Source organism: Onychostoma macrolepis, chromosome 25 (assembly GCF_012432095.1).
Source record: "Onychostoma macrolepis isolate SWU-2019 chromosome 25, ASM1243209v1, whole genome shotgun sequence".
NCBI lineage: Eukaryota > Metazoa > Chordata > Actinopteri > Cypriniformes > Cyprinidae > Onychostoma > Onychostoma macrolepis.
Window position 1 is genome coordinate 285,137 of NC_081179.1, and position 24,072 is coordinate 309,208.

General features: G+C 42.0%; 1 protein-coding gene across 2 annotated transcripts in view; it reads right to left on the reverse strand.

Annotated features, from left to right (window-relative positions):
- The window catches only part of LOC131534173 (von Willebrand factor A domain-containing protein 5A-like), a 53,161-nt gene that overhangs the window by 6,521 nt on the left and 22,568 nt on the right, over positions 1-24,072 (reverse strand). For both annotated transcript variants that reach the window (XM_058766866.1, XM_058766867.1), the window contains exons 10-16: positions 19,761-19,840; positions 19,563-19,677; positions 19,320-19,478; positions 19,004-19,107; positions 17,641-17,858; positions 17,356-17,484; positions 279-338 (exon numbers count right to left, since the gene is read on the reverse strand). In XM_058766866.1, the coding sequence (XP_058622849.1) occupies positions 279-338; positions 17,356-17,484; positions 17,641-17,858; positions 19,004-19,107; positions 19,320-19,478; positions 19,563-19,677; positions 19,761-19,840 (865 nt within the window). The remainder of the gene's footprint in view (positions 1-278; positions 339-17,355; positions 17,485-17,640; positions 17,859-19,003; positions 19,108-19,319; positions 19,479-19,562; positions 19,678-19,760; positions 19,841-24,072) is intronic.

The window sequence follows — 24,072 nt, forward strand, 5'->3', positions numbered from 1 at the left end:
CCATTTGTCACACTCTGCAGCAACTTGTGTGTCTGTATGACTGTCTGGCCTTCTTTGTAAAGAATAAACCTTTTTAAAGACTAAGAGTGAGTTTGTCTCTTATGCTGACGAGAGTCAGTTAAAATTGCCCCGACAACCTGAAGCACAACCTGTTGTACACTGATGTAGCCTGTTCAGATGGGATGGAAATCCGGCTCTGTGACTGTTACATAATAATATGACGTCCACATCTGATCAGAGTAATGTTCTCTGAATGTGAGCTGGATGTGTTGATTTACCCTGATGTGACGCAGAAGCAAATGCATCCATCACGCTGCTGTCTGTAGATTGGAAGACCACTGAGAAAATAACAAGACTAATGAGACCACAGTTAGATATGGAGAAAAAGAAAATTTGAAAAAATACACATTCAAAAACAACAACAAGTCGAGAGAAAAGTTCAATATCACATTCCATGGGTGCTGCCCTTACTAAAAATACATAGAGGAAGTACATGTAATAGGTTCGTGGACATTACCCCATGCAAAAAAACTGCCATTGGGCAAATAGTGGTTCGGAGGGATCGTAGGGTGGATTTGGATCCCCTTAGCCAATTATTTAACTGGACAACGGGACGTTTCAACTTCCCCCCATTTCCCGGGGGAATTCCGGACTAATCTGGGTTTGGTCACCTATAGGGGGTGATGTTGACCATCTGATGAGGCCCCCCCCACCCACCCCATCTCCCACGAACCCTTTAAGTGTCCTTTTGCCATAGTTTTGCAGGGTAAAAGGGTATTCGATCCCAAAACCCTACTATTTGTCCATGCTCCCATTAAATGAATGGTTAGGGGGTTTTCGCATCCCAGCGAGCCTCTATTTGTCCATCGTCCTACTGGTTGCATGGGCGGACCCCGGTCCCACGAACCCACTATTTGTCCATTTCACCACATTGGGGCGGATCGGCCCCTCTGCCCCTAAGGACCCCACCCGCCCCGGTCCACGGACCCACTATTTGTCCAATTTTCCACTATTTTTACGGAACGTGTCCAAAAGTGACCAGAGGCGGGTGCGGGCGTCCCCGCCCACAGGAGCTCGCCGACGCCCCTCTGGCCGTTTGTGAACTCCGACGCAAAGGTGCTCCGATCGGCCCTGGCTCTCGGTGGGCGCAAAGGGGCCCCATGAACCCCGCTGTCAAGTTTGGGACCCTGGGACGTTTCTAAAAATCCCACCTGCCATTTATTTGAATGGGTTCGGCCTAGCGGTTTCGTGGACACGGTTCGCGAGGGTCCGATCGAGCGAAACTGGAACCTTTGTCTCGGGCGACCCCTCGACCGGGTGGAAAAGTCCCGTGACCGCACGACCTTCTTTAGGGGTCAAAAGGTCAAAAGGAGATCGCGTCCATCAAACCGTTACACGCTTAAATGGGAAGCGGGGCGTCCCCGTCACGGAGACGGAGGTAGTAGGGCCTAGAAATTCGAGATTCTCGCAACTCAGGGGCCCTCTTTCGCGCCCCGAAGCACGGAGCCGTGGGACCTTGGGAAAAAATCACTGAACTGGCACCTTGAAATCACACGAAGGCTCTGAGTGTATAACAGTCTAAGAGGGCAGTGAGAGAGATTTTGTGCAGGAGGCTCCCGATTTTCCCTGGGCCTAGGGCCCCACGCTTAGCGGCTCGCTCGGGGGCCCAAGGAGCCACCGTGTCGAGTTTCGGGCCCCTGGGACGTTTCTGAAAAGTCCCACTTGCCATTTACTTGAATGGGTTCGGCCTAGCAGTTTTGTGGACACGGCTCGCGAGGGTCCGATCGAGCCAAAATCGGAACCTTTGTCTCGGGGCGACCCCCTCGACCGGGTGGAAAAGTCCCGTGACCGTACGACCTTCGTTAGGGGTCAAAAGGTCAAAAAAGGGAGCGCGCGTCCACCAAACCGTTACGCGTTTAAATGGGAAGCGGGATGTCCTCCTTACGGAGACGGAGGGTCATAGGGCCCCAAGATTTGAGATTCTGGCACCTCAGGGGCCCCTCGCTTGCGGCCCCGAACCACAAAGCCATAGGACCTCGGGGAAAAAAACGCCTCACCCTAGGGCCCCACGCTTTTAGCGGCTCGCTCGGGGGGCCCCCAGGAGCCACGGTGCCGAGTTTCGGGCCCCTGGGACGTTTCTGAAAAAATCCCACTTGCCATTTATTTGAATGGGTTCGGCCTAGCAGTTTTGTGGACACGGCTCGCGAGGGTCCGATCGAGCCAAAACTGGAATCTTTGTCTCGGGGGGACCCCCTCGACCGGGTGGAAAAGTCCGTGACCGCACGACCTTCTTTAGGGGTCAAAAGGTCAAAAGGAGATCGCGTCCATCAAACCGTTACACGCTTAAATGGGAAGCGGGGCGTCCCCGTCACGGAGACGGAGGGTAGTAGGGCCTAGAAATTGAGATTCTCGCAACTCAGGGGCCCTCTTTCGCGCCCCGAAGCACGGAGCCGTGGGACCTTGGGGAAAAATCACTGGTCTGGCACCTTGAAATCACACGAAGGCTCTGAGTGTATAAGAGTCTAAGAGGGCAGAGAGAGATTTTGTGCAGGAGGCTCCCGATTTTCCCTGGGCCTAGGGCCACGCGCCTTGGTGGCTCGCTCGGGGGCCCAAGGAGCCACCGTGTCAAGTTTCGGGCCCCTGGGACGTTTCTGAAAAAGTCCCAATTGCCATTTACTTGAATGGGTTCGCCTAGCAGTTTTGTGGACACGGCTCGCGAGGGTCCGATCGAGCCAAAATCGGAACCTTTGTCTCGGGCGACCCCTCGACCGGGTGGAAAAGTCCGTGACCGTCGACCTTCGTTAGGGATCAAAAGGTCAAAAAGGGAGCGTCCACCAAACCATTACGCGTTTAAATGGGAAGCGGGATGTCCTCCTTACGGAGACGGAGGGTAGTAGGGCCTAGAAATTGAGATTCTCGCAACTCAGGGGCCCTCTTTCGCGCCCCGAAGCACGGAGCCGTGGGACCTTGGGGAAAAATCACTGGTCTGGCACCTTGAAATCACACGAAGGCTCTGAGTGTATAAGAGTCTAAGAGGGCAGAGAGAGATTTTGTGCAGGAGGCTCGATTTTCCCTGGGCCTAGGGCCACGCGCCTTCGGTGGCTCGCTCGGGGGGGCCCAAGGAGCCACCGTGTCGAGTTTCGGGCCCCTGGGACGTTTCTGAAAAAGTCCCAATTGCCATTTACTTGAATGGGTTCGGCCTAGCAGTTTTGTGGACACGGCTCGCGAGGGTCCGATCGAGCCAAAATCGGAACCTTTGTCTCGGGGCGACCCCCTCGACCGGGTGGAAAAGTCCCGTGACCGTACGACCTTCGTTAGGGATCAAAAGGTCAAAAAAGGGAGCGCGCGTCCACCAAACCGTTACGCGTTTAAATGGGAAGCGTGATGTCCTCCTTACGGAGACGGAGGGTCATAGGGCCCCAAGATTTGAGATTCTGGCACCTCAGGGGCCCTCGCTTGCGGCCCCGAACCACAAAGCCATAGGACCTCGGGGAAAAAAACGCCTCACCCTAGGGCCCCACGCTTTTAGCGGCTCGCTCGGGGGGCCCCCAGGAGCCACCGTGCCGAGTTTCGGGCCCCTGGGTCTTTTCTGAAAAAATCCCACTTGCCATTTATTTGAATGGGTTCGGCCTAGCGGTTTCGTGGACACGGCTCGCAAGGGTCCGATCGAGTCGAAATTGGAACCTTTGTCTCTGGGGACCCCTCGACCGGGTGGAAAAGTCTCGTCACCGTCGGCCTTCTTTAGGGGTCAAAAAGGGAGCGCGTCCACCAAACCGTTACGCTTAAATGGGAAGTGGGACATCCCCGTGCGGAGGCGGAAGGTCGCACGACCTCGAAACTCGCACGCCCGTCATCGTGGGCCCCTCATTCGGGCCCCCGAGTTTGAGGGCAGTGGCGGCTTCTTAAGCATTTTATGTCCGGCCGTGTGTCTTGCCAAAATCAAGCCTGTTTCAGGGTCTCTCCTATTGAATTCAATGGCAGACAAAGAGATATATGAAAAATGAGGAAAAATACTTTTCAGGGTCCCGGGTCCGGGCCCTGTTGGCACATCGCTCCGGGGCTCCTGACACAACTCTGTGTGCAATTTGGGCCCTCTGGGAGCTTCTGAAAAAAGTCCCACTTTCAGTTTATTTGAGTGGGTTCGGCCTAGCGGTTTCGTGGACACGGCTCGCGAGGGTCGATCGAGCAATCGGAACCTTTGTCTCGGGGTACCCCTCGACCGGGTGGAAAAGTCTCGTCACCGTCGGCCTTCTTTAGGGGTCAAAAGGTCAAAAAGGGAGCGCGTCCACCAAACCGTTACACGCTTAAATGGGAAGCGGGACATCCCCGTACAGAGACGGAAGGTCGCACGACCTCGAAACTCGCACGCCCGTCATCGTGGGCCCCTCATTCGGGCCCCCGAGTTTGAGGGCAGTGGCGGCTTCTTAAGCATTTTATGTCCGGCCGTGTGTCTTGCCAAAATCAAGCCTGTTTCAGGGTCTCTCCTATTGAATTTAATGGCAGACAAAGAGATATATGAAAAATGAGGAAAAATACTTTTCAGGGTCCCAGGTCCGGGCCCTGTTGGCACATCGCTCGGGGCTCCTGACACAACTCTGTGTGCAATTTGGGCCCCTGGGAGCTTCTGAAAAAGTCCCACTTTCAGTTTATTTGAGTGGGTTCGGCCTAGCGGTTTCGTGGACACGGCTCGCGAGGGTCGATCGAGCGAAATCGGAACCTTTGTCTCGGGGACCCCTCGACCGGGTGGAAAAGTCCCGTGACCGTCGACCTTCTTTAGGGGTCAAAAGGTCAAAAAGGGAGCGTGTGTCCACCAAACCGTTACACGCTTAAATGGGAAGCGGGACATCCCCGTACAGAGACGGAAGGTCGCACGACCTCGAAACTCGCACGCCCGTCATCGTGGGCCCCTCATTCGGGCCCATTAGGTATTACACAGTTATATCATTGCAGTTATGAAATGTGACTTTTACTATATCGTCCACGGAACACCTACGGAGGCACCGTCAAATAAGTTACAGGTGGTCATGCACCATATGTGGTGAAGTTCATCAAAATCCAACTCAAATTCCAACATCAGAAACAACAATTTGAATGCAAATTATACAGTATTATGGCATGAAAATGACATGAATGGGTTCCACAGTTCCACGGAGCGTGCTGAGTACAGTAGAGGTATTTTCACCAACAATATTGCACAAATTTAGGTGTCCACGGAAGCATTATGTAGGGCCCACTGAATAAATTGGAAATGGACGTTTTCACATGAAGAAATGTCCATTTCCAATTTATTCAGCGGGCCCTACATAGTGCTTCCGTGGACATTCATTTTTATGCAAATTTTACAGTATTATGGCATGAAAATGACATGAATGGGTTCCACTGAGCGTGCTGAGTACAGTAGAGGTGTTTTCACCAACAATATTGCACAAATTTAGGTGTCCACGGAAGAATTATTTAGGGCGCACTGAATAAATTGGAAATGGACGTTTTCGCATGAAGAAATGTCTATTTCCAATTTATTCAGCGGCCCTACATAGTGCTTCCGTGGACATTCATTATGCAAAATAAGACATTTTATGTACTCTAATGTACATGGGGCTGCTGGGTGATGTTCCTGGGCACTAAACTGTAGGTATTACTCAGTTATATCATTGCAGTTATGAAATATGACTTTTACTATATCGTCCACGGAACACCTACGGAGGCACCGTCAAATAAGTTACAGGTGGTCATGCAACATATGTGGTGAAGTTCACCAAAATCCAACTCAAATTCCAACATAAAAACAACAATTTTAATGCAAATTATACAGTATTATGGCATGAAAATGACATGAATGGGTTCCACAGTTCCACAGAGCGTGCTGAGTACAGTAGAGGTATTTTCACCAACAATATTGCACAAATTTAGGTGTCCACGGAAGCATTATGTAGGGCCCACTGAATAAATTGGAAATGGACGTTTCGCATGAAGAAATGTCCATTTCCAATTTATTCAGCGGGCCCTACATAATGCTTCCGTGACATTCATTATGCAAATTTTACAGTATTATGGCATGAAAATGACATGAATGGGTTCCACTGAGCGTGCTGAGTACAGTAGAGGTGTTTTCACCAACAATATTGCACAAATTTAGGTGTCCACGGAAGAATTATTTAGGGCGCACTGAATAAATTGGAAATGGACGTTTTCGCATGAAGAAATGTCTATTTCCAATTTATTCAGCGGCCCTACATAATGCTTCCGTGGACATTCATTATGCAAAATAAGACATTTTATGTACTCTAATGTACATGGGGCTGCTGGGTGATGTTCCCTGGGCACTAAACTGTAGGTATTACTCAGTTATATCATTGCAGTTATGAAATATGACTTTTTACTATATCGTCCACGGAACACCTACGGAGGCACCGTCAAATAAGTTACAGGTGGTCATGCAACATATGTGGTGAAGTTCACCAAAATCCAACTCAAATTCCAACATAAAAACAACAATTTTAATGCAAATTATACAGTATTATGGCATGAAAATGACATGAATGGGTTCCACAGTTCCACAGAGCGTGCTGAGTACAGTAGAGGTATTTTCACCAACAATATTGCACAAATTTGGTGTCCACGGAAGCATTATGTAGGGCCGCTGAATAAATTGAAATGGGCGTTTTCACATGAAGAAATGTCCATTTCCAATTTATTCAGCGGCCCTACATAGTGCTTCCGTGGACATTCATTATGCAAATTTTACAGTATTATGGCATGAAAATGACATGAATGGGTTCCACTGAGCGTGCTGAGTACAGTAAAGGTGTTTTCACCAACAATATTGCACAAATTTAGGTGTCCACGGAAGCATTATGTAGGGCCGCTGAATAAATTGAAATGGGCGTTTTCACATGAAGAAATGTCCATTTCCAATTTATTCAGCGGCCCTACATAATGCTTCCGTGGACATTCATTATGCAAATTTTACAGTATTATGGCATGAAAATGACATGAATGGGTTCCACTGAGCGTGCTGAGTACAGTAGAGGTGTTTTCACCAACAATATTGCACAAATTTAGGTGTCACGGAAGCATTATTTAGGGCGCACTGAATAAATTGGAAATGGGCGTTTCGCATGAAGAAATGTCTATTTCCAATTTATTCAGCGGCCCTACATAATGCTTCCGTGACATTCATTATGCAAAATAAGACATTTTATGTACTCTAATGTACATGGGGCTGCTGGGTGATGTTCCTGGGCACTAAACTGTAGGTATTACTCAGTTATATCATTGCAGTTATGAAATATGACTTTTACTATATCGTCCACGGAACACCTACGGAGGCACCGTCAAATAAGTTACAGGTGGTCATGCACCATATGTGGTGAAGTTCACCAAAATCCAACTCAAATTCCAACATAAGAAACAACAATTTTAATGCAAATTATACAGTATTATGGCATGAAAATGACATGAATGGGTTCCACAGTTCCACAGGCGTGCTGAGTACAGTAGAGGTATTTTCACCAACAATATTGCACAAATTTAGGTGTCCACGGAAGCATTATGTAGGGCCCGCTGAATAAATTGGAAATGGACGTTTTCACATGAAGAAATGTCCATTTCAATTTATTCAGCGGGCCCTACATAATGCTTCCGTGGACATTCATTATGCAAATTTTACAGTATTATGGCATGAAAATGACATGAATGGGTTCCACTGAGCGTGCTGAGTACAGTAGAGGTGTTTTCACCAACAATATTGCACAAATTTCGGTGTCCACGGAAGCATTATGTAGGGCCGCTGAATAAATTGAAATGGACGTTTTCACATGAAGAAATGTCCATTTCCAATTTATTCAGCGGCCCTACATAGTGCTTCCGTGGACATTCATTTTTATGCAAATTTTACAGTATTATGGCATGAAAATGACATGAATGGGTTCCACTGAGCGTGCTGAGTACAGTAGAGGTGTTTTCACCAACAATATTGCACAAATTTAGGTGTCCACGGAAGCATTATTTAGGCGCACTGAATAAATTGGAAATGGGCGTTTCGCATGAAGAAATGTCTATTTCCAATTTATTCAGCGGGCCCTACATAATGCTTCCGTGGACATTCATTTTTATGCAAAATAAGACATTTTATGTACTCTAATGTACATGGGGCTGCTGGGTGATGTTCCCTGGGCACTAAACTGTAGGTATTACTCAGTTATATCATTGCAGTTATGAAATATGACTTTTTACTATATCGTCCACGGAACACCTACGGAGGCACCGTCAAATAAGTTACAGGTGGTCATGCACCATATGTGGTGAAGTTCACCAAAATCCAACTCCAAATTCCAACATAAGAAACAACAATTTTAATGCAAATTATACAGTATTATGGCATAAAAATGACATGAATGGGTTCCACAGTTCCACAGGCGTGCTGAGTACAGTAGAGGTATTTTCACCAACAATATTGCACAAATTTAGGTGTCCACAGAAGCATTATGTAGGGCCCGTTGAATAAATTGAAATGGGCGTTTTCACATGAAGAAATGTCCATTTCCAATTTATTCAGCGGGCCCTACATAGTGCTTCCGTGGACATTCATTTTTATGCAAATTTTACAGTATTATGGCATGAAAATGACATGAATGGGTTCCACTGAGCGTGTTGAGTACAGTAGAGGTGTTTTCACCAACAATATTGCACAAATTTCGGTGTCCACGGAAGCATTATGTAGGGCCCGCTGAATAAATTGAAAATGGACGTTTTCATATGAAGAAATGTCCATTTCCAATTTATTCAGCGGGCCCTACATAGTGCTTCCGTGGACATTCATTATGCAAATTTTACAGTATTATGGCATGAAAATGACATGAATGGGTTCCACTGAGCGTGCTGAGTACAGTAGTGGTGTTTTCACCAACAATATTGCACAAATTTAGGTGTCCACGGAAGCATTATTTAGGGCGCGCTGAATAAATTGGAAATGGACGTTTTCGCATGAAGAAATGTCTATTTCCAATTTATTCAGCGGGCCCTACATAATGCTTCCGTGGACATTCATTTTTATGCAAATTTTACAGTATTATGGCATGAAAATGACATGAATGGGTTCCACTGAGCGTGCTGAGTACAGTAGAGGTGTTTTCACCAACAATATTGCACAAATTTAGGTGTCCACGGAAGCATTATGTAGGGTGCGCTGAATAAATTGGAAATGGACGTTTTTGCATGAAGAAATGTCCATTTCCAATTTATTCAGCGGCCCTACATAATGCTTCCGTGGACATTCATTTTTATGCAAAATAAGACATTTTATGTACTCTAATGTACATGGGGCTGCTGGGTGATGTTCCCTGGGCACTAAACTGTAGGTATTACTCAGTTATATCATTGCAGTTATGAAATATGACTTTTTACTATATCGTCCACGGAACACCTACGGAGGCACCGTCAAATAAGTTACAGGTGGTCATGCACCATATGTGGTGAAGTTCACCAAAATCCAACTCCAAATTCCAACATAAGAAACAACAATTTTAATGCAAATTATACAGTATTATGGCATGAAAATGACATGAATGGGTTCCACAGTTCCACAGAGCGTGCTGAGTACAGTAGAGGTATTTTCACCAACAATATTGCACAAATTTAGGTGTCCACGGAAGCATTATGTAGGGCCCGCTGAATAAATTGGAAATGGACGTTTTCACATGAAGAAATGTCCATTTCCAATTTATTCAGCGAACTATAATCTTCCGTGGACATTCATTTTTATGCAAATTTTACAGTATTATGGCATGAAAATGACATGAATAGGTTCCACTGAGCGTGCAGAGTACAGTAGATGTGTTTTCACCAACAATATTGCACAAATTTCGGTGTCCACGGAAGCATTATGTAGGGCCCGCTGAATAAATTGGAAATGGACGTTTTCACATGAAGAAATGTCCATTTCCAATTTATTCAGCGGGCCCTACATAGTGCTTCCGTGGACATTCATTTTTATGCAAATTTTACAGTATTATGGCATGAAAATGACATGAATGGGTTCCACTGAGCGTGCTGAGTACAGTAGAGGTGTTTTCACCAACAATATTGCACAAATTTAGGTGTCCACGGAAGCATTATTTAGGGCGCTGAATAAATTGGAAATGGGCGTTTTCGCATGAAGAAATGTCTATTTCCAATTTATTCAGCGAACTATAATCTTCCGTGACATTCATTATGCAAAATAAGACATTTTATGTACTCTAATGTACATGGGGCTGCTGGGTGATGTTCCCTGGGCACTAAACTGTAGGTATTACTCAGTTATATCATTGCAGTTATGAAATATGACTTTTTACTATATCGTCCACGGAACACCTACGGAGGCACCGTCAAATAAGTTACAGGTGGTCATGCACCATATGTGGTGAAGTTCACCAAAATCCAACTCCAAATTCCAACATAAGAAACAACAATTTTAATGCAAATTATACAGTATTATGGCATGAAAATGACATGAATGGGTTCCACAGTTCCACAGAGCATGCTGAGTACAGTAGAGGTATTTTCACCAACAATATTGCACAAATTTAGGTGTCCACGGAAGCATTATGTAGGGCCCGCTGAATAAATTGGAAATGGACGTTTTCACATGAAGAAATGTCCATTTCAATTTATTCAGCGGCCCTACATAGTGCTTCCGTGACATTCATTTTATGCAAATTTTACAGTATTATGGCATGAAAATGACATGAATGGGTTCCACTGAGCGTGCAGAGTACAGTAGATGTGTTTTCACCAACAATATTGCACAAATTTGGTGTCCACGGAAGCATTATGTAGGGCCCGCTGAATAAATTGGAAATGGACGTTTTCACATGAAGAAATGTCCATTTCCAATTTATTCAGTGGGCCCTACATAATGCTTCCGTGACATTCATTATGCAAAATAAGACATTTTATGTGCTCTAATGTACATGGGGCTGCTGGGTGATGTTCCCTGGGCACTAAAATGTAGGTATTACACAGTTATATCATTGCAGTTATGAAATATGACTTTTACTATATCGTCCACGGAACACCTACGGAGGCACCGTCAAATAAGTTACAGGTGGTCATGCACCATATGTGGTGAAGTTCACAAAAATCCAACTCCAAATTCCAATATAAGAAACAACCATTTTATGCAAATTTTACAGTATTATGGCATGAAAATTACATGAATGGGTTCCACAGTTCCACAGAGCATGCTGAGTACAGTAGAGGTATTTTCACCAACAATATTGCACAAATTTGGTGTCCACGGAAGCATTATGTAGGGCCGCTGAATAAATTGGAAATGGACGTTTTCACATGAAGAAATGTCCATTTCAATTTATTCAGCGGCCCTACATAATGCTTCCGTGGACATTCATTTTATGCAAATTTTACAGTATTATGGCATGAAAATGACATGAATGGGTTCCACTGAGCGTGCAGAGTACAGTAGATGTGTTTTCACCAACAATATTGCACAAATTTGGTGTCCACGGAAGCATTATGTAGGGCCCGCTGAATAAATTGGAAATGGACGTTTTCACATGAAGAAATGTCCATTTCCAATTTATTCAGTGGGCCCTACATAATGCTTCCGTGACATTCATTTTATGCAAAATAAGACATTTTATGTGCTCTAATGTACATGGGGCTGCTGGGTGATGTTCCTGGGCACTAAAATGTAGGTATTACACAGTTATATCATTGCAGTTATGAAATATGACTTTTACTATATCGTCCACGGAACACCTACGGAGGCACCGTCAAATAAGTTACAGGTGGTCATGCACCATATGTGGTGAAGTTCACAAAAATCCAACTCCAAATTCCAATATAAGAAACAACCATTTTATGCAAATTTTACAGTATTATGGCATGAAAATGACATGAATGGGTTGAATGAATATTGCACAAATTTAAGTGTCCACGGAAGCATTATGTAGGTCCCGCTGAATAAATTGGAAATGGATGTTTTCACATGAAGAAATGTCCATTTCTAATTTATACAGCGGGCCCTACATAATGCTTCCGTGACATTCATTTTATGCAAATTTTACAGTATTATGGCATGAAAATGACACCAGCCTATTAACCGGAACCATACAATAAACTGCAAGTGGACACATATCCCACTTGCAGTGTATTCAATTGAATGGCTATTTAATAAAGTGCGGTGGACACATATCCCACTTGCAATGTATTCAATTGAATGGCTATAGTAGGTTAGTGGGATGATTGTCCACCAACCTATTAAACCGGAACCATACAATAAACTGCAAGTGGACACATATCCCACTTGCAATGTATTCAATTGAATATCTGTTTAATAAAGTGCAAGTGGACACATATCCCACTTGCAATGTATTCAATTGAATGGCTATAGTAGGTTAGTGGGATGATTGTCCACCAACCTATTAAACCGAACCATACAATAAACTGCAAGTGGACACATATCCCACTTGCAATGTATTCAATTGAATGGCTATTTAATAAAGTGCGGTGGACACATATCCCACTTGCAATGTATTCAATTGAATGGCTATAGTAGGTTAGTGGGATGATTGTCCACCAACCTATTAAACCGAACCATACAATAAACTGCAAGTGGACACATATCCCACTTGCAATGTATTCAATTGAATGGCTATTTAATAAAGTGCAGTGGACACATATCCCACTTGCAATGTATTCAATTGAATGGCTATAGTAGGTTAGTGGGATGATTGTCCACCAACCTATTAAACCGAACCATACAATAAACTGCAAGTGGACACATATCCCACTTGCAATGTATTCAATTGAATGGCTATTTAATAAAGTGCGAGTGGACACATATCCCACTTGCAATGTATTCAATTGAATGGCTATAGTAGGTTAGTGGGATGATTGTCCACCAACCTATTAAACCGAACCATACAATAAACTGCAAGTGGACACATATCCCACTTGCAATGTATTCAATTGAATGGCTATTTAATAAAGTGCGGTGGACACATATCCCACTTGCAATGTATTCAATTGAATGGCTATAGTAGGTTAGTGGGATGATTGTCCACCAACCTATTAAACCGAACCATACAATAAACTGCAAGTGGACACATATCCCACTTGCAATGTATTCAATTGAATGGCTATTTAATAAAGTGCGAGTGGACACATATCCCACTTGCAATGTATTCAATTGAATGGCTATAGTAGGTTAGTGGGATGATTGTCCACCAACCTATTAAACCGGAACCATACAATAAACTGCAAGTGGACACATATCCCACTTGCAATGTATTCAATTGAATGGCTATTTAATAAAGTGCGAGTGGACACATATCCCACTTGCAATGTATTCAATTGAATGGCTATAGTAGGTTAGTGGGATGATTGTCCACCAACCTATTAAACCGAACCATACAATAAACTGCAAGTGGACACATATCCCACTTGCAATGTATTCAATTGAATGGCTATTTAATAAAGTGCGAGTGGACACATATCCCACTTGCAATGTATTCAATTGAATGGCTATAGTAGGTTAGTGGGATGATTGTCCACCAACCTATTAAACCGAACCATACAATAAACTGCAAGTGGACACATATCCCACTTGCAATGTATTCAATTGAATGGCTATTTAATAAAGTGCGTGGACACATATCCCACTTGCAATGTATTCAATTGAATGGCTATAGTAGGTTAGTGGGATGATTGTCCACCAACCTATTAAACCGAACCATACAATAAACTGCAAGTGGACACATATCCCACTTGCAATGTATTCAATTGAATGGCTATTTAATAAAGTGCGGTGGACACATATCCCACTTACAATGTATTCAATTGAATGGCTATAGTAGGTTAGTGGGATGATTGTCCACCAACCTATTAAACCGAACCATACAATAAACTGCAAGTGGACACATATTCCACTTGCAATGTATTCAATTGAATGGCTGTTTAATAAAGTGCAGGTGGACACATATCCCACTTGCAATGTATTCAATTGAATGGCTATTTAATAAAGTGCAAGTGGACACAAATCCCACTTGCAATGTATTCAATTGAATGGCTATTTAATAAAGTGCAGTGGACACATATCCCACTTGCAATGTATTCAATTGAATGGCTATTTAATAATTGCAAGTGGACATGTATTTTTAAATGAATAGTGGTTTTGTGGACATGGGGGGGTTGGGGAGCTGGTCCACAGGGGTCCTGGGGTCTTTCCGTCTCTATAATGGTCAAATGGACAAATAGTGGTTTCGTGGACCTGGGGGGGTGGGGCATGGGGTCGGGGCGGTGGTCCGCAGGGGTCCCGTGGTCGTTCCGTGACTATAATGGTCAAATGGACAAATAGTGGTTTCGTGGACCTGGGGGGGTGGGAGGGGTGTGGTCCGCAGGGGTCCTGGGGTCTTTCCGTCACTATAATGGTCAAATGGACAAATAGTGGTTTCGTGGTCCTGGGGGCTGGGGCCAGGGGTCGGGCGGTGGTCCGAGGGGTCCCGTGGTCGTTCGTGACTATAATGGTCAAGTGGACAAATAGTGGTTTCGTGGACCAGGGGTGGGGGCCGGTCCGCAGGGGTCCCGTGGTCTTTCCGTCACTATAATGGTCAAATGGACAAATAGTGGTTTTGTGGACCTGGGGGGGTGGGGCCTGGGGTCGGGGCGGTGGTCCGCAGGGGTCCCGTGGTCTTTCCGTCACTATAATGGTCAAATGGACAAATAGTGGTTTCGTGGACCTGGGGGGGTGGGGCCTGGGGTCGGGGCGGTGGTCCGCAAGGGTCCCGTGGTCGTTCCGTGACTATAATGGTCAAATGGACAAATAGTGGTTTCGTGGACCAGGGGGGGTGGGGCCTGGGGTCGGGGCGGTGGTCCGCAAGGGTCCCGTGGTCGTTCCGTGACTATAATGGTCAAATGGACAAATAGTGGTTTCGTGGACCAGGGGTGGGGGCCGATCCGCAGGGGTCCCGTGGTCTTTCCGTCACTATAATGGTCAAATGGACAAATAGTGGTTCCGTGGACCTGGGGGGGTGGGGCCTGGGGTCGGGCGGTGGTCCGCAAGGGTCCCGTGTTCGTTCCGTGACTATAATGGTCAAATGGACAAATAGTGTGTTCGTGGGACCAAAAAAGTGTCCACCCCCCATCTGGGTGAAGGCCACTGTTGTAAACCTAAGTTTGGACAGCTGTGCGCCACACTGTGGAGAAGGGCAGAACTGCAGTTTGAGGCCCCGAAATTCTTTCGGCCCCCGTTTGGCCCCTGGGGGCTAGGGGCTCCGGACATGTCAGGGTCGTCCGCCGTCCGGTGCGGTCCGGCAGACGCCGGCGGCGAGTCCGGCAAAAATTCCGGGGGGTCGGCGCGCAGGTCCCACGAACCTGCGTCCACGAACCGACAAACATATATCCAAAAGGACGTTTTAAAAAATTATGGACTTTCTAGAGAAAGCACATATAAGAATAACAGACACTTTGAAAACACTCATCTGTCAGAATCACAAATCAAATAAAAATTTTAAAAAAACACTCACACCAAACAAGACACACAGTTGGTTGAGTTCTTAATTTTCAATTTTTTTTTTTTTTGTGATTAGCTCTGTGCATTGATGTTGAAAAACCATCCATTTGTAGTTTATATTTTACTAGTTTTATCCACAACAACCATCTTTGTGTCACATCTTCATTATACGAGCATTTACAGAAACCTCAGTATTTGAGTTCAGGAATGTTCATTGCTTTTTGGGACAAAAATCAATCTTCACCTGGTTCAAGAACATACAACGGCGGCCAAAATGATGAGAACACTAGTATTTTCAGCAGCTAAAAATGGTTTTAAGTCAGTTATTTCAATCTTTTGCTGTAGTGTGTCAGTAGGAAATATCAGTTTACTTTTCCAAACATTCATTTAGCCATTAATTGTAATAATCAAGTGATGTTCTTGTTTGCTTCACACAGAGATCTGATCTGATCTGATCATAATTCAGTCTGTCTGGAGTGACATGAAGAAACAGAACAAACTGAGACCGACTAAATCCAGAAGAACTGTGTCTCGAGACGCTTCAAGAAACCTCCTGCGAAGCTCCTGAGAAACTCTGCTCAAGTGCAGCAAGGACAAACGCTGCTTTTTTAGCTGGTGAAAATACTAGTGCTCTAATAATTTTGGCCACCACTGTATATAAATATTTCTTTATATATAAACATGTTCTTCTTCTTCCTTAGACCACCCTGTGCACATATGCTCACATATTTTCTCACTTTGAACTGAGTTTAGTTTATGTATGATAGAACTGTTGCAATTTATTTTGACAACTAATCTGAATAATCTGAAATTCAGTGAAGGCGGACCAGTCTATGAACCACTGTATGCACTTATCTGCATGTCTCATCCATGAGGATGCAATGATGGAGAACAAGCTTTTGGGGGTTTTGAGAACAGAAGTTTAGCTATAGTAACCTTAATACACCTGGAGGTGAGGAATAATACAAACATTTCAAAAATTAATTCATTATTACTCGATCTAATTCACTATTATCTCAATTACATAAGGACAAATTAATTGCATTCAGTCGTGTTGTAGGCACTAAAACAGTCAAACAGTCAATCGTGAAGATTTCTGCCAGACTGGTTGTTGGCCTCTGCCTTAGACTTAGAATCAAAGGTCAAATGTCACAATCAGAATTGTTCAGGGATGTTAGTCTATGATGGGAAGGACTTGAGACTCAACCCTTATTTTTAGGGGTTTCTGTTAAATATAGTGTGCATGCAGAGCAGATCAAGCTTCTTCTAATTGTGACCGTAAAAGTGTGATTGTGCAATTTGTTTAAAATACCCCTCTCTTTGGATTTGATTATGTCTGGACCAGTCAGAAAGCTGACATTTTCACAGTTATAAAGCCCTCTATGAGAGCGTTCTGATTAAAAAATTAAAAAATAAATAAAAATAGAAATAAAAAAGTCTGAGTCTGAGATTCTGCTGCTTACAGAATAAGAGCTGGAATAAATCTGGGGAAAAGCTTTATTCGTGTGCTTGGAGAAATAAACAGGTGCTATATAAGTATAATAAATAATGCACATTAAATTTGTATCAGCGGAATTTCTGTGAAAATGTCCTATCTGGTCCTCCACCAGGGGCATTCAACCACAAAATGATGGATTTTTCTTTTCAAAATTCACACTCTAACAAATGTGTTGTGTGCTGTGACTCAAACACAGAAACTGTGGTTAAACCAGGTAAAACAACAATAAACTGGTGGTTTTGCATCACCAATACCAAGAGATCATCACTTGAGCTGGACCGACCCACATACAGTAACAGAGTAAAAGGGTAAAATGGAAAGAACAATGTATATTATTTCTTACTGCGCCTTTTCGCAGAGGGAGCACACACTGCAGACTGTTGCTGCACTGGCATGGTGAAACAACCTGCTGCACCCAATGTTATCAGAGGGGCTGTACCCCATCTTGGCATAGGCCCACCAATCATCATACCTAATAAAGAATATAATTTCACATGTTGATGATGTCAGTACACAAATATTACACTATTATGTGACAGGAAAACTGCTTATGAAATCCCCAGTGTCCTGCAGAGTTGATCTGGACTGGAGGACAGTCCCGCTCTAAACACAGAATCAGTGAACTTACTCCGTGTTGGCACTCTCCTCTGCAGCAGCGGCCCTTTCACCGTCTGTCTGCTGTCTTTATTGACGCCGATGAAGGCCGTATGAACGCTGCTCACTCCGGCCTGAACGCTGAGCTCCACAATCCTGCTCCTGATGTTCTCCATGTCTGCTCCTCCGGCTCGCTCCTGCAGCTCCAGAGAGCGGATCACAGACCGGGCCGCCAGCCGGTGGATCGTCAGTCTGCAATGAACACGCAATGAAATTAACAATAATAAAACTGTATTAGTGGAATTTATTGTTGGCCAAGCAAGGAGATGATCCATCCAACATGTGTAAAATGATTTAAGATAATCTTCATAACAGCAGTTAGGTAATGAAGGACCAGTCACTGATCGAGATCATCCAAGAAAAACCTGCAGCTGTTCTTGAATGATGGAGAATTTTATCTGCAGACATTAGAGGCAATGGAAGATCAAGAGCGAAGTCTGATTCTTTACAATCAACCTGATGAATCGGTTCACAAATCACACTGAAAGATTCATTTGTGAATCAGACTGATCCGATCGCAGCTGTTCTTGATTCAGCAACTCAATGATTCAATGATCCGATATTACTGGAGTTTGAGTGCGTGCGAATCTGATGGTGTGAAAAGTAAATTTCGAATGCTGAATTTTATTGCTAATTATTGTAAGGGAATTTTCAGAATGTGAGAAACCACAAACATGACAATAAATAAAATAATAGATTTAAGAGTTTTGTTCCTATAGAGAGTGTTAAAGGGTTAGTTCAACCAAATATGAAAATTAGGCCATGATATACACCGAGGATACCTTGAGGGTGAAGCTTGGAAGAGCCAGGATCATTTTAAATTTAACTCCGATTGGATTTGTCTGAAAGAAGAAAATCATATACACCTAAGATACCTTGAGGTTGAGTGAATCATGGAGTAATTTTCATTTTTGGGTGAACTAACCTTTTAATGTCCATGCATCACCACTGCTGTGTTAGTTTTAGATGTTATAAACTAGTATGTTTGCACAGCGTTCATCTTAAACTGATACATTTTGCCCCTTTTGATGTATGTACAATACATTGTATTTTTATGTGTGTACATTGTATTTGCTGCCACATATTTAGAAAAAACAAATCGTGTGTGTGTGTGTGTGTGGTCTTGTTTTTCTATCCTGTTGGGCACTTAAACCTGAATGCACACAGACTCATGGGGACTCGTGTCAATGTGGGAACCTAAAATCCCGAAAGTTTTCTGTGAGAAGTAGGTTTAGGTGTAGGTCGATAGATTTTGTACAGTAGAAAAACCATTATGCGTATGGAGAGTCTCCATGAGGATAGTAAACCAGACGTGTGTGTGTGTGTGTGTGTGTTACCCTGTGTCTTCCACTGGTTTAAGAGTAAACTGGAGCTGGTTAGTCACTGGTTGATCTTTCAGTTTGTATTTCACAGTTACTGCTCCTTCTGTCTCTCCTGAACTCTGTGACGAGAGAGAAATAGAGAGTAATGTGAGGATTTGGTGATTTCACACTCTTCAACTACTTTCTTACAAGGGCCAGTGTTGCATCTCATCTGAGTTAGGACAGGGTGTCAGGCAGCGCAGCAACTTTTCTTAAATCACAAAAAAATGAAAATTGACATTTTGTATTTTGCCTGCAGTCTACTAATAATTAAACCATTTAAAGTTTTGACCTGTCCTTTAATCTGAGCGTAGATGAGCGCCCTCTGACCCTGGAACAGAGCATTGATGGGTGGGGACAGCATGTCCACCGTCACACCCTCAGGAACGGTCCAGTCCACAGAGATATTATCCACGGCCGGCTGGAGAGCAAACCTGAGAGACTGCATCACCTGATGAAGAAGAGATGGCTGTACATAAACACCCAAAACCTCTAATACTGAGTCTATCCAGTCTGTTTCTGCAGCAGGTCTTACTTTGGGCTGCATGCGGTCAGTGCCTGTGATGAACTGAGCGTGACCAGAACCTTCTCTGGCCATTCCAGTGACGAGAGCCGTACTCGCACCTTCACCGATCCCGAAGGAGAAACACCTGCAGACACAAGAGCAGAGCAAGTGCTGAGCTTCTGAACCAACCCTGGAGTAAATGAGGAGGACTGAGACGAGTGAACACACCTGTGAGAGTCAACGTGACTCTTCACCAGATCCAGCACCTTCTTAGTGTTCCACACCTCTCCATCAGTGAAGACGAACAGCTGAGATAGAAACACATCTCCAGTGTTCAGAACGAGTGTTTAAAGACGTCATGAACTGAGAAATCAACATTTTCTGGATCTTTTGGCATATACAGTGCCTTGCGAAAGTATTCATACCCCTTCGTTTTTTTTCACATTTTGTTGTTGCTGCCTTATGTTAACTGCTTTAAATTATTATTTTTTCTACATCAATCTACACTCCATACACCATATTGACAAAGCAAAAACAGAACTGTCATAACTTTGTAAATTAATTACAAATAAAAAAAAACTAAAATAAGTACATTGCATAAGTATTCATACCCTTAACTAAATATTTAGCTGAAGCACCTTTACAGCCTCAAGTCTTTTTGTTTGATGCGACAAGCTTTGCTCATCAGCATTTGGCAATTATCTGCATTTCTTCTCCTCTGCCTGTTTAACCCCGCCCACCGATTCGACATCACTTCCTGTTTAGCCCCGCCTACCAATTCGACATTGCTGCCTGTTTAGCCCCACCCACCAATTGTACATCGCTGCCTGTTTAGCCCCGCCTACTGATTTGCGTATGTAGTGTAAATAATGAGAGGCAAATGTGCTGGGGTGTATTCCCAAAAGCAGGTTATGTGACATACCCAGTTATGTTTGAGGATAAGTGAGAGGATAACCTCAGCTTTCGGTTCCAGAATCGGAGGTTACTTTCAGGGTATGTAAGTAACCATAGTAACTTGCTCTCTGAAGATAACCTGCTCCGGAGCAAGTTCTGTTCCAGGGTTAGTTCACTTCAGCGCTATCAGAGCATGTATGATCTACTGACGAGCCTTCAGTGGGCGTGACAGATAGCGCACAATATTATATATTATTACAATACAGTTATGTATATAGCTTACTATATATACATATATATATATATAGAGAGAGAGAGAGAGAGAGTGAGAGAGAGAGATAGATAGATAGATGTATGCTATTTTAATGATAAAGCGCTAATATAAGTAATAAATAAGGTTAGCCTATATATTGCTCTAATATGGTTATTATATTTTATTGGCATATATAACAGTTATCTGTATAAATTATAAAACACTATTATGACAAGGTAATGTTTAATTTATTATATTAGCCTATATATATATATATATATATATATATATATTTATTACATTTTATATTAACATCTCACACATGGATCGGCATTTTCTACAATGTATTTCTAGAATAAAAATACATATCTGATACGACTTAATATATCATTAGCATCAAACAAACAATATAATTCTTATTCTCAAGGATTAAAAATTTAACCAAAAAATAAAAACGATTGCAAAACCATCAATTAGGTGGCGATATGCACTAAGCGTAAGGCCTACATGACCTTTGAACAGAAGAAGAAGAAAGAAGCAGTATGGCGCACTTATTCTTAGCGTCCGTTACCATAGTGACTCGTAGATTCCTTGCTCTGTTGAGAATGTCTTGAGTCTTAACCAGGAACATACTCTGAGTTAAAATAATCTAATGTACATGAAATGAAATTATTTTTTTTCTTTGTGGAAATTGCTTTCTGTGTCTTCAACCCCAACATTTCAGCTTGTCTTGTGCTTCAGGTCAGAACACATCATTCCCTTTGAAATATGGAATACAAATACATCTTTAAGTATTAATAATTGACCATCATTGATGAAATGGAATAAAATCAGTAAATACGAATAAAAAATGGACACACTGGTAGTCTGCTTTCTATATTTTCATAGCAGTCTATGGATACAGATATAAACTCCACAACAAACAATAAGAAATATAACTGATGATCTTTTATGGATCCAGTAGAAGTTACAGTGATAAAACATTATGCACTAATAATAAATATAGTAATATAGTAAACATATAGTAAAAGTGATATGTGATATTTAAAAAGTATAGTACAAATTGTAGTAAAGTGATAATAAAATAGTGAGTACAAGAAGACAATAACATATAAGTGATATAATAATTATCACTTATATGTTATTGAAAATTCAAAAAGTGATTTTAAACTTGTTAATATGATTATTTAGTTGTTATTGTTTCTCTGCCTCTGTGTAATACACAGTTTCTCATGTTTGCTTGTTTCTGTGGGTTAAAGGGTCTTTAAAAGTGTATCATAGAGGCTGGACAGGAAGACACTCTTCACACTAAACACACAGGCTCTGAAACCACATTTCTATAGAAATCTGACCGCAGCAGGTTTCAGTTTGACTCAAATGAACGTTGGTAAACTGGTACTGTGAGATCACACACGGTTTTAACTTACATTGTTTTGTTTTTTCCATACACAAAAATTAAAAACTGAATAAATATATACATTTTTTAAATCATGATGGTTATGTTCTATTTCACCATGAAATGTAGTTCATCCACAATTCACACTTTATGATGTTAGAGATTAGAGATTAGAGATTAGAATTCCTTTTTTATTGTAAAATACCAATTACTCAGTTGTTATTGGTTCAATCTCTTCAGGTACTCACATGTTATGTAGAGGTATTAATAAAGATCATTCTCCTGATTCAGCTTCTCCTGATGTTACTAAATCTTATATTGGTAAAAATTTGTTTTTCATTAAATCCCAAGAGTAATAATAGAGCTATTCATACTCTTTTCCAAAGAGAAATTGTTACTGTACCTTATGTTTTGTCTCATTGGATCTCTTTATTAAATGGAAAATTGATTTGCTGGAGAAAAGTGTGGTTGTTACCGCAGAAATATTTTCTTAGAAATAAGATTAAAGAAGTTTCTTATAAACTCATTCATAGATTTTATCCAGCAAATCATTTACAAAAAAACAAATTACATTTTCAGCAATGAATATGAGGAAACTGCACTTGCACTTTCACTTATTTTGGCACTGTACATATTCAGTTACTCTATGGTGTAAAGTAAAAAAAATTACTAATTAAAACATTTAGTGTTTGAGGCCTTTCTCACGCCTATGAAGAATGCACTCTTTGGCTTTACTGAGTATTCTGACTAGGAACAGCATTTTTACTTATACTGCCGACCAAATTTCATGTACATAAGTGTAAATTTACACAATTTTATGGTTTTGTTGACTGAAATATATATATTATATACATATTGACAGTATAAGAGATTCTTTGAATAAGAAAGCTGTAAGAACTTTGAAAGCTTGTGAACTTCATAATATATTTATTTATTTGATTTTGATATATGTATATATAGGGCCTATGGTGTTGTGTCTTTGTTTAAAACTTTTATGCTTACCTCCTAATTTATTTTTCAATTATTTTCCTTTTTATTTTCCTTTTCTTTTTTGATGTTATATCTTATTGTTCTTTGAATAAAAATAAAATAGCCCAAAACCAGCCCAATGGCATTTCGAGGTGGGTCCCCTGGTAAAAATCGCATTGCAGGGGCTAAATATCACGTTATTGGTTTCAGCAACATATTGTAAAGTAGCTATATTCCGAGGGAAGAAATCAGTTGATAGATGACAATGGTCAGCTATATTCCTTTTCAGAAGTTTCCAGGAAATTTGATTTTGGGGCTTCATTAAAAGAATATAACATTGTATTTAAAAGAAGATGCTGGAATAGATTTTCTGTTGATATGATTTCAAACAAAGCGGTTATTGAATTTGTCCTCAACAATCAAAATCCTTCTACTGAAATAGAATTGTTAGGCCTATATATAGAAACAGGATTAGAGGTTTGCTCTTCTTTCAATAGAGTTTTATACCACTAGGAATGGCATTAAATGGATGTCATTGTACAACATTAATTGGAATGCTGCTTGGTCTCTTCCGCACAAATATTTATTAATAAAAAAAAAAAAAAGAAGTCACATTTAAAATATTACATAGGTGCTACCCTTGTAATAGTGTATTTAATAAGTATATTGGAGTATATTGGAGGGAAAAGGGACTTTCTGTTATAGAAGAGACCATTGTACAACTTTTTTGTGAATGTGTTTATGTAAAACATTTTTGGAATGAGTTATACCTCTCAGATAAAACAAATGTTAGAATATGTATCAACACTTTTGATATTATTTTCTTTTATTATAACTCTAACTCCTGTATTCAATATATTGTTAATCTTTTTATTATATACTTGACAAATGTTTTATTCACAGGTGTCAATTTTTCTGGTTGACTATAATTCTTAAGTTTTGTCTTTAATGGGCATAAAAAACAAACAAACAAACAAACAAAAAAATAATTAAAAAGTCAAAAATTGCTTTCAATGTTTAACCTTGTA